This window comes from Erinaceus europaeus, chromosome 6 (genome assembly GCF_950295315.1).
Source record: "Erinaceus europaeus chromosome 6, mEriEur2.1, whole genome shotgun sequence".
Classification (NCBI taxonomy): Eukaryota; Metazoa; Chordata; class Mammalia; order Eulipotyphla; family Erinaceidae; genus Erinaceus; species Erinaceus europaeus.
Window position 1 is genome coordinate 42514831 of NC_080167.1, and position 10393 is coordinate 42525223.

The 10393-nt window shown below is 45.6% G+C and overlaps 1 protein-coding gene across 2 annotated transcripts in view; it reads left to right on the top strand.

Annotated features, from left to right (window-relative positions):
• The window catches only part of KIF26B (kinesin family member 26B), a 566510-nt gene extending 557285 nt beyond the window's left edge, over nt 1-9225 (top strand). For both annotated transcript variants that reach the window (XM_007534607.3, XM_060192085.1), the window contains 3 exons: nt 28-230; nt 1580-1730; nt 8398-9225. In XM_007534607.3, coding sequence (XP_007534669.1) covers nt 28-230; nt 1580-1730; nt 8398-8546 — 503 coding nt within the window. In that variant the 3' untranslated portion in view covers nt 8547-9225. The remainder of the gene's footprint in view (nt 1-27; nt 231-1579; nt 1731-8397) is intronic.
• The last annotated feature ends 1168 nt before the right edge of the window (nt 9226-10393 follow it).

Consider the following 10393-nt stretch of genomic DNA (forward strand, 5'->3'; position numbering starts at 1 on the left):
CTTTGGACTTAAACCCCCCCCCCTTAGGTTCTCAGCGGCGGAGGCTCATCCCAGCACTGTCCCTCGACACCCCCTCTCCCGTAAGGAAGCCTGCCAGCAGCTCCGGGGTCCGCTGGGTGGACGGACCCTTGCGTAACACCCAGAGGGGCCTCGGGGAGCCTTTCGAAATTAAAGTCTACGAGATCGATGATGTGGAGCGGCTGCAGCGGCGACGTGGCGGCAACAGCAAGGTGAGTCTCCTGCTAAGCTCGCAGTGGCTGTCCCTGCAGGTCCCAGAGCCTGGCGCTGGGACAGTGCCCTGAGGGGGTGGGCTTCCGGTGGGAGTGGGAGGCAATGGTTTTGCTTCACAAAGGCCCTCAGGACCTGGGAGAACTCCAGGCTTCTCTTCCTGAACTCTTTATTTTGTTGCTTTAAGTGTATTTATTATTTTATTGTCATCAGAGTAATCACTGGACCCAGTGCCTGTATGACAAACCCACCATTCCCTGTGGCTATTTTTCTTTTTCTTTCTTTCTTTTTTTTACTTTTTACTTTTCTTTATGTATTGATAGAACTTGAGAGGGAAAGAGGAGATAGGGAGCAAGAGAGACACCTGCAGCACTGCTTCACTGACTGTGAAGCTTCCCACCTGTAGGTAGGAACCAGGGCTTGAACCATGGTCCTGTGTGCTCTCTGCTGGATACACCACCCACGCCCTACACATCAAGTCTTGCAAAACTGGAGACTGGAGGAGCTGGTGCTATTGAGAACTTTTTGGCTCCTACTTGGAAAGCCATATTTTGTCTTTTATTTTTATATACCCTTTTAAAATTATTTATTTATTTATTGGGTTAAAGACAGAGAAATTGTGAGGGAGGGGTGAGATAGAGAGGGAGAAAGAAATGCCCACAGCAGCACTGTCTCACAGATCATGAAGCTTCCCCCACAGGTGGGAAAGGAGGACTTGATCTAAGGTCACTGAACATTGTGCTCTCAACTGGGTGCACCTTCTGATCCCCACTTGCCTTTTTTCTTTTGCCACCAGGGTCATCTGTAGGGCTTGGTATCTGAACTCTAAATCCACTGCTTCTAGCAGACTTTTTTTCCATTCTTCTTCTTCTTCCTCCTCTTCTTCTTTTTCATCCTCTTCTCCTTCTCTCCCTCCTCCTCCTTCCTCTCCTCCTTCTTTTTCTTCTTGTATTTGATAGACCAGAGAGAAATTGAGAAAGAAAGAGAAAATTAAGAGGGAGAAAGATAGATACCTGCAGCACTGCTTCACCACTTCTTACAGATGGGACTTGAACCCGGATCCTTGCGTATGATAACAAGTGCACTCAACAGGGTGTGCCAAATCCAGGCACCCTCCTCGCATCCCCCTCTCCCATGATCAGTGCCTGGGATAGTCCTTCCCTGATTAGGCTATCTGAACTGATTCTGTCAGTTGGGGTTGCCCAGGGCCCCCCAACTTCCCAGCAACCACCTCCTTTTTCACTAACTGTAAGCAAGCATTTATTTCTAGAAGAGGCCCTGTGAGCTCTATTTGAACTTCAGGTCCTTCTCCCCAATAACCTTTCCCTTCCTCCCTCTCCTCCCTTTCTAGGAGGTCATGTGCTTTAATGCAAAACTGAAGATCCTGGAGCATCGCCAGCAGAGAATCGCCGAGGTCCGAGCCAAGTATGAGTGGCTGATGAAGGAGCTGGAGGCCACCAAACAGTATCTGATGCTGGATCCCAACAAGTGGCTCAGCGAATGTAAGACGTGCAGTTCATTTCCATCATGGTGGCTACTGGGCTCAGCAACTAAGCCAGTCAGGCACATAATCCTGTAGGGTCTGAGTCCTTTGAGTTGGCAGCCCCATGCGTAGGGGCAAATGAGAGGGGTGGGCTAGGGAGTGTTACTCTTGCAAGATTTTGTCTTCTGTGTCTCAGTCCAAAGCCCCTGGAAATGAGATTTTTCACCCCCCCCACCTCCCCATAGGTGGTAGGAGACCACCCAGACATGAAGCCTATGTTATAAACCCACTCCTAGACTGCGAAATCACATGCATATCTAGCCTGAAATAGACGATAATTGATAGAGCTCTTAATAGGGTGGCATGTGCGTTCTCAGAAAAGCCTCACAAAGAACCTAGAAAGCAAGAAAAACATTTTTTGAGTAAAAAAAAATATACAGATAACATTCACAGTGTTATTTCCATTTAATAGAAAGTGCCGGATGACAGTAACCATCTAATAACAATTCAGAACAATTTTGCTCTCTCTGAATGACAGATTCAATTGTCTCATATTTATTTGTTCCTAGCCATTCCATTTGCCTCAAAATAAAGTTCAGATCTGGTCCCAACTATTACAGTACTCTGGGACCCAATGCTGGTATTATTAACATTTAAATCCTTTCCTTTCTTTTCCTGGCTGGCAGTTGCCTATTTTCTGCCCACCCCCCCTGGATCCCCCGTGCCTCTGTCTCTTCTTACTTATTTCCTGCACATCCCACCACCCTCCTCTCCTGTGTCCCTGGTCTGAGCATTAGGCAGAGGCTGGAGCTTTTAGGCTTAAGAAATGATGAACTGTGACATGAGGCTGGGTAGAGAAGACAGAAACCCAATCTGCCCATCTTCCAACAATGCCCTGACACAGCATGCTGTCAACTGGTTTCTTTTTTCATAAGAGTAAAGTGGTAACAGATCCCTTGGCCACCTAAGTGAGGTTTTTTTGGTGCAGATGAAAGGAAACAGCAAATGGTGTGTCTTCCTGTGCTGAGTTGTTCCATCTGTGGTCAGGACCATAGCCGTGAGGACCCGTTTAAATGCTGGCTTTCCCAAATATAGCTATGGAACCTTGGGTAAGGTGCTTAACCTCTCTGAGCCTGGATGTCCTTCTCTATAGAAAGAAGTAATATAAAAGTGCCTATAACTACCTCCTTGGATTGTTACAGAAAATGAAGGAGATATATCAGTCAACTCATTTTCTTTGGACCAAGGGAAGGAATCAGCAATAATAATAATATCTATTACTATTTTGTCTCCAGGTTTATTGCTGGGGCTCGATGCCTGCATTACAAATCCACTGCTCCTAAAGGCTATTTCCCCCCTTTTGTTGTCCTTGTTATTATTATTGTTATTGCTGTCATTGTTGCTGGATAGAACAGAGAGAAATGGAGAAAGGAGGGGAAGACAGAGAAAGGGAGAGAAAGATAGACACCTGCAGCCCTGCCTCACCGCCTGTGAAGTGACCCTCCCTTGCAGGTGGGGAGTCGGGGGCTCGAACTGGGATCCTTAACGCTGGTCCTTGCGCTTTGCGCCATGTGCGCTTAACCTGCTGTGCCACCGCCCAGCCCCCCAATTATTATTATTTTTTAATTTCAACTTTTGATTCATTTTTATATACAGACAGAAAGGTAGAGAGTCAGAATGAAAGATGTGGTGGTGGCCAGCATCACCTTGGGCCAACCATATGGCAAAGCAGCTCACTATCTTAGTGAGCTATGTTGCCATCATTATCATCTTTTTTATTAATCTCAGAGTTAAATTAAATAAATGGCCTCAACAGAAAACATTTCCCTGGACCCTGTTGACATGATGCATCAAGTCAGGTCCGCTGCTAGGAATCTGGGCCAAGTCAGGAACTCCTGCTTTTAGGGGCATTTCCACCTGGGATTTTTACTGACAAAGCAGACAAAACATGGCTTAAAACATTCTCTCATCCAGGACTATGGCACAGACATCCCCCACCTGTAAACACCTTTCTCCTTCATTCACGACTCCCCAGACCCTTCCAGAACCCAGAGGTGACCACTGAGGTAGCTCCTCTCCATGTCCACTCTTTTCATTACTGTCAAGTTTGTGAGAGCTGTTTATGTCTTAGGTGGGCTTGAAAAATGTCTCCATCTCACAACATCAGCTTCTTTCCCAGACAGGAGTCAGCTTCACGACCACGGCATGTGGAGCTGCTTTTCAGTAAACAGTCGCTCCCTTCTTGTCTTTCTACACATTGGGAATCAGTGATTTGTTTTTCTGTTTTCTTTGACTGTTCTTGGGTGAGAAACATTTCTCTTTCTTCAAGCTCACTTGTCGCTGTTTCTACTTCATCTAGTCCATTTTGAACCTCTCAGTTTATTTTTCAGGTGGTTAGCTGTATTCACCAGTTCTGTGACTTTTGTTGGGCACTTTCTTGCATCCTGCCTTTTAGCTGAGGTTCTCATAGTATCCATCCATTTTCCTGAGTTTTGGGAAGCATCTTGATGGCATTTACTTTGAGTCCCATATCAGTAGATGGCTTATGTCTGTCTCATTAAGGTATTTTTCCAGATTGATTTATGAATAAGACAGAGAGAGAAGACCTCATCACTCTAATACGTGTAGTTTTGGGAACTGAAGTCAGGATCTCCTGCTAATCACTCCTGGTGCTCTGTGCCTCCCAGGGCACTCATTAAGGCCTCCCCCCACCCACCCCAAGGATTTATCTTATTCTCTTTTTTGAAGCATATTTCACTCTTTCTTCATTTTCCTAGACTTTCTGTATTTGTTTCTATGTAAACAGTTTTAGTGTAAACAGAGGCAATAGTTATTTCTTCCACCATTGAGAAAGCAGTCATGACAGACCTCTTGTTCAACTTTACTCTGAGTTTTGGCTTTCTCTTGAGCCTTTGTGGTTGTCTGGGCTGCCTGATTTATTCTTTTTATTATTTATTTATTTTATTTATTTATTTATTCCCTTTTGTTGTCCTTGTTTTATTGTTCTAGTTATTATTGTTGTTGTTACTGATGTCGTTTGTTGTTGGATAGGACAGAGAGAAATGGAGAGAGGAGGGGAAGACAGAGATGGGGAGAGAAAGATAGACACCTGCAGACCTGCTTCACCTCCTGTGAAGCGACACTCTTGCAGGTGGGACTTGCGGGCTCGAACCGGTATTCCTGAGCCGGACCTTGCCCTTTGCGCCATGTGCGCTTAATCCACTGCACTACTGTGACCCCACCCTTTTTTGTAGTCCTTGTTTTATTGTTGTAGTTATTATTGTTGTTATTGATGTTGTCATTGTTGGATAAGACAGAGAAATGGAGAGAGGATGGGAAGACAGAGAAAGAGAGAGAAAGATAGACACCTATAGTAAAGTGCCATTCAGCTGTGGCTTCCAGTGGTGCTAGGTTGAACTTTTGAACTTTCAGACTTCTTACCTTGGGCATGAAAGTCTATTTCTCTGCCGTCTTTTGCTATTTCCATAGCCCCCAAAACTTTCAGTATCTAGTCTCAGACTGACTGGAGGCCAGACCTTTAGATATCACAATTCTTGTAGATTTCTTAATTAACACAAAAGGAAGGACAGAGAGCTAATAAGAGCATCACAAGATGCCAGGGATAAACTCAGGACCTCATGCGTTTGGGTCTCTCACTGTCACCACTGCACCAACTCTCAGGCTTTTAAATTTGGATAGTATATATGTTCGTTTGTGGCCTCAGTCTCACGCATTACTGCTTTCAGGGTGGTGAGAACCTATTTATTTATATTTATTAATTTTTTATTTTTATTTTTTTGGCAGTCAGTGGGGAGGGGAAGGGTGTCCTCCTGGTGCAAGCAACAAGGACTGGGTGATTGCTGTGGGTCCCAAGCCCAGAACTTCTCAGGGAGACGGCATATTGATGAGACCTCTGTTACCCCAACTTGTGGGTCACTATGTGGAAAGTGAGGTTTCCTGGAAAGATCCACTCTATGCCTCTTGGACTTGTTTGGTGTGGTCCTTTTGCTCTTTGTTGTGGGGAGCTCTTGAGTTCAGTGACATCCCCATAGAGGATTCCAAATGCAGAAGTATATTTGGGGTGCCAGGTAGTTACCATGCTCAAGGACCCAGGTTCAAAATCCTTGGCCCTCACTTGCGAGGGAAAGATTCACAAGTGGTGAAGCAGTGCTATAAGTGTCTCTTTCCCTTTCTCCCCCCTCTTTATCTCCCCCTTCCACCTCAGTTTCTCTTTGTCTCCATCCAATAAATGAATAAAGAAACCATTGCAAATAAATAAAATCTATTAAAAAAAAAGAAGTATACTTGGTGTGTCTGAGAGGAGTTGGTCCCAGATCTGTCCGTGGCTGCTCCTCACAGGAAGCAGTGATTTTTAAAAAAAAAAAAAAAAATTTTTTTTAATGATGAATGAACAACTGAAGGTCACATGAAATGACACATACAGGGACTAGGTTGTGGTTCACCCAGAAGAGTGCACAGGAGTGGCCCGGAAAGTGGCACAGTGATAAAGCTTTGGACTCTCAAGCATGAGGTCCCGAGTTCTATCCCTGGCAGCATATGTGCCAGAGTGATACCTGGTTCTACTCCTCCGATCTTTCTCATAAATAAATAAAATCTAAAAAAAAAAAAAAAGAGTGCACAGGATATGATGCACAGGAAGAGGGAGGGAAAGAAAGAAAGAAAGAAAGAAAGAAAGGGAAAGGAGAGAGGGGAGAAAGGAGGGAGGAGAAAAAGAAAAAGAGATGGGGATAAAATGAGAAGGAGAAAGAAAAAAAAATAACGTGTACAGGATATTTCATTAAGTTGAATTGAACAAAAATGACAAAAAAGAAAAGAAAAGATGAGTGAGAATGCCTGTTATCTGTTCCCTAGGTGCTGCTCACAGACTGGTTAGTAGCATAGAAATATATATGCTGGAGTCTGTCCTTACTGTTATTCTTAACTCTGGTGCCACCTTTGAGGTGATCCAGCAATGTAGTTAACTTGTGACATAGTGATTTTGGTCTGTCAGGGTTCCTTTGGTTTATTTCTAGTATCAGCATGGTTTTTCTAAGCCTCCAATCATATCCCCAACTCTGGTACTTAGGATGTGGTTAACAGTTTACTTAGTAACTAGTGTCAGTAGGTTACTTATATAACATGCCTCTAGATGTCAGTGAACTTGCCTGTGACAGAAGGCAGCCTATTATAATATAGCTCCTTGTGCTCCAGTTACCTGCCAAAGTTCTTGACCACATCCGAATTCATTGCCCCATCTTTGGCTGATATGTCATGTCCATTCCAGTAGGGTGGGCAGAGCAGCAGTTATGACTTGAGTCTTCCTTTCAGGGAATCTGTGTCAGCAGAAGTTCTGTGCTGTCAAGCTAGGGATCAAATTCAAGCCTCCTGCTTTGGACTCTACCCCCCCCCCCCCCACACACACACACACTCTGCTGTTGTTCTCGCCTCATCTTCCCCACCCACCCGTGCTGGAAGACCTGGGTCCTGAATCGCAGCTTGTCTTCTCACTAAAGGAGTCTCACATATTATCAATACTATAGATTTTATCATCAAGCTTCCTGGATGAGCAAGGAAGGGGTCAAGTTGCTCTGCTTGCTTAGAGAGGCAGCTGCAGACAGCTGTCTGGAGGACTGGCCAGGAAGCACGTGCTTAATTCACTTAGACAGAGGCAGAGGAGCCACTGGGCATGAGCCCAAAAAGGAAGAGAATGACCCCACCCTAGCTGGAAACTTCACTTAGTTTCTACTCAGTAGAAAATAATGGAACTAGGAAGGCTCAGATCCCATGAGAAGGAGGTGAGTGAAAATGGTTCAGCCTTGAATGTCACTTTAACTCTTACTTAGTACAGTCCTAATAGAGTGGGAGGCCTCAGGTCTGGCAAGATAGCTCACCTGGGTCATGCCCCTGCTTTGCCGTGCATGCCAGCCAGGTTCAAGCCTGGCTCCTACCACACTGAAGGAAGCTTTGGTGTTGTGGTGTCTTTCACTCTGTCTCTCAGGCCCTTCTCTTTCTTTCTCTCAATTTATTGCCACCAGGGTTATAGGGTTATTGCTGGGGCTTAGTGCCAGGAGAACAAATCCACTGCTCCAGCTCGTCCTTCCTTCCTTCCTTCCTTCCTTCCCTCCTTTCTTTCTTTCTTTCTTTTTTTTTTGTTGCATTTTATTGAATAAGGCAGAGAGAAATTTGGGGGCAAGGGGTGAGATGGGAAGGAAGAGAGAAAGAGAAGACATCTGCAGATGTCTACTACTTGTGAAGCATCCCTCCTGCAGGTGGGGAGCAAATGTTCAAACCCAGGTTCTTGCACATGGTAATGTGTATACGTAACAGGGTGCACCAATGCCCACCCTTCTTTCTATCTGTAAAGCCAGTCCAGAATGGTGAAGCCCTAATGATGGCAGATGATGATGATGAAGATGATGGTGAGGAGGAGGATTTGAACTAATAAGAACAAAGGGCTCTGGTATAACCACACCACATGCCTTTAACCCGCTGTGCTACCGCCCGACTCTCTGGTATGATCACAAGTGATGGCCAGTTCTGTTCTCCCCAAGAGAGGCAGCATCAGGCAGTAGAGGCCACAGTGCATCCCTCGCCTTCAGAACACAGCTGTTGTGTATTCTGGGCCCTGAGACCTGGGCGGGTCTTGCTCATGACTGTGTCTCCATCACCCTTCTCATTCTTTGCAGTTGACTTGGAGCAGGTTTTGGAGCTGGATTCGCTGGAGTACCTGGAAGCGCTCGAGTGCGTGACTGAGCGCCTGGAGAACCGTGTCAACTTCTGCAAGGCACACCTCATGATGATCACCTGCTTTGACATCACCTCCAGGCGCCGGTGAACAGAGCCCTCCACTCTACCAGGCCCCTCTCTCCTGGGTCTCCACAGCCGGGCCCATTCACCATGCCCCCAACCCTTGGGGGCTGATGGCATTCAGAGACAACGGAAGGAGGATGAAGGTCGGTGGCAAGTCTGGAGTGAGCATTGAGCGGAAGGCCATTGTTTCTTTTGTTTTCTGTAGGAAAGGTGCAGCACCCAAGACACATGGGAGGAGAGGATAGGAAGCCCAAGGGATGTGGAAGCCCCATGAGACTGAACAAGCACTTTGAGGAACTTTTGAGAACTTGTTTGTACATAAGAACTGCTGGCAAAAGAGACCTCTCTCTCGGTTTTGTGAGAAAAGGAGAAGGTGGCATAGGATGGCTGTTGAAAGCGGAAACTAAACAACCACACACACAAAAAAAAAACAACAAACCAGAATGACTAATTAAGTGCCTTGCAAATCTTTATTATTATCCAAACATTTATGACCATACTTTCTTGTGTACATATGGTGCTAGTCAAGATGGAAACAACAACAAAGTAAACAAACAAGACGTCTAGACACATTGTTTAATGTACTTACTGCTTGTTTTCTCTTGGTGTTTTATTCAATTTCTGACTTGCTGTTTCTAAGTATGTTGTGTTTGTAGAGTGATTTCCTAATCAGTATCACATATGAATAAATGGTAACTGTCTTTTTTGGTGATTCGGGTAAGGCCACTCAAACAGAACACAGACACTTCCTGGGGACCAAGAGCCAGTGAGCATCCAAAGATGGTGGGAGCAGCAGGTGACATGGATGCCACCTCTTACACGTGGCGTGGTTGGTGGGCAGACTTGTGTGAGCTTGAGAGAATGAGACGAGAGATGGGGAGGTGCATCTTGGAGGAAGCAGGAGCCTGAATTACTTTAATCTTAACTCATTCCATAGGATTTCTCCCCTCTGGATCATAAGGCACTTCTGGCCCCTTTACCCACAAACCCAAGGTCTTGATATCCCTCAAAACATTCCTCCTTTCTCCCTCTCTCTCTCTCTCTCTCTGAATTTCAGATAGAAAAAGAGAAACATGACACATCAGCACTGGAACTTTTCCCCCATACCATCACACAGCTTTGTGGTACTAGTGCTCGAACCCTGGCTGAGCATGTGACAAGGCAGCTGCCCTAGTCAGCCCCATCCAAATTCATTGCCCCATCTTTAGCTGATATGCCATGGCCATTCCAGTTAGGTAGGGTGAACAGAGCAGCAGTTATGACTTGCGTCTTCCTTTCAGGGAATCTGTGTCAGCAGAAGTTCTGTGCTGTCAAGCTAGGGATCAAAGTCAAGCCTCCTGCTTTGGACTCTACCCCCCCACACACACACACACACACTCTGCTGTTGTTCTCGCCTCGTCTTCCCCACCCACCCGTGCTGGAAGACCTGGGTCCTGAATCGCAGCTTGTCTTCTCACTAAAGGAGTCTCACATGTTATCAGTAATATAGATTTTATCACCAAGCTTCCTGGATGAGCAAGGAGTGCTCTATCTTCCAGACCCTGCCCTCTCCTCCAACAATTGTAATCTCTTTCTAAATCCAAAGACTCTGAATTGAAGGCTTGGATTGCTTCAAGAGAACCATGTAGTCTTTGCTTCTATAAATGTATTCAAGCAAGGGCTTCTACCTATCTGTGCATGGTCATCAAGAGTATTGGTTTAGAGCAAGAAAGGATGTCAGGATTCCATAATTTGGCTAGTGTTGAGAGTGCCATTTAAATGTTAGGAGCTTCAGTACTCTTCAGTCCCAAAGCCTCCCCATCAAGGAAGGACACGTCTTGTCCACTCAGACATGATCCCTGATGGCAGAGAGACATCTCCTGTCACCCACCA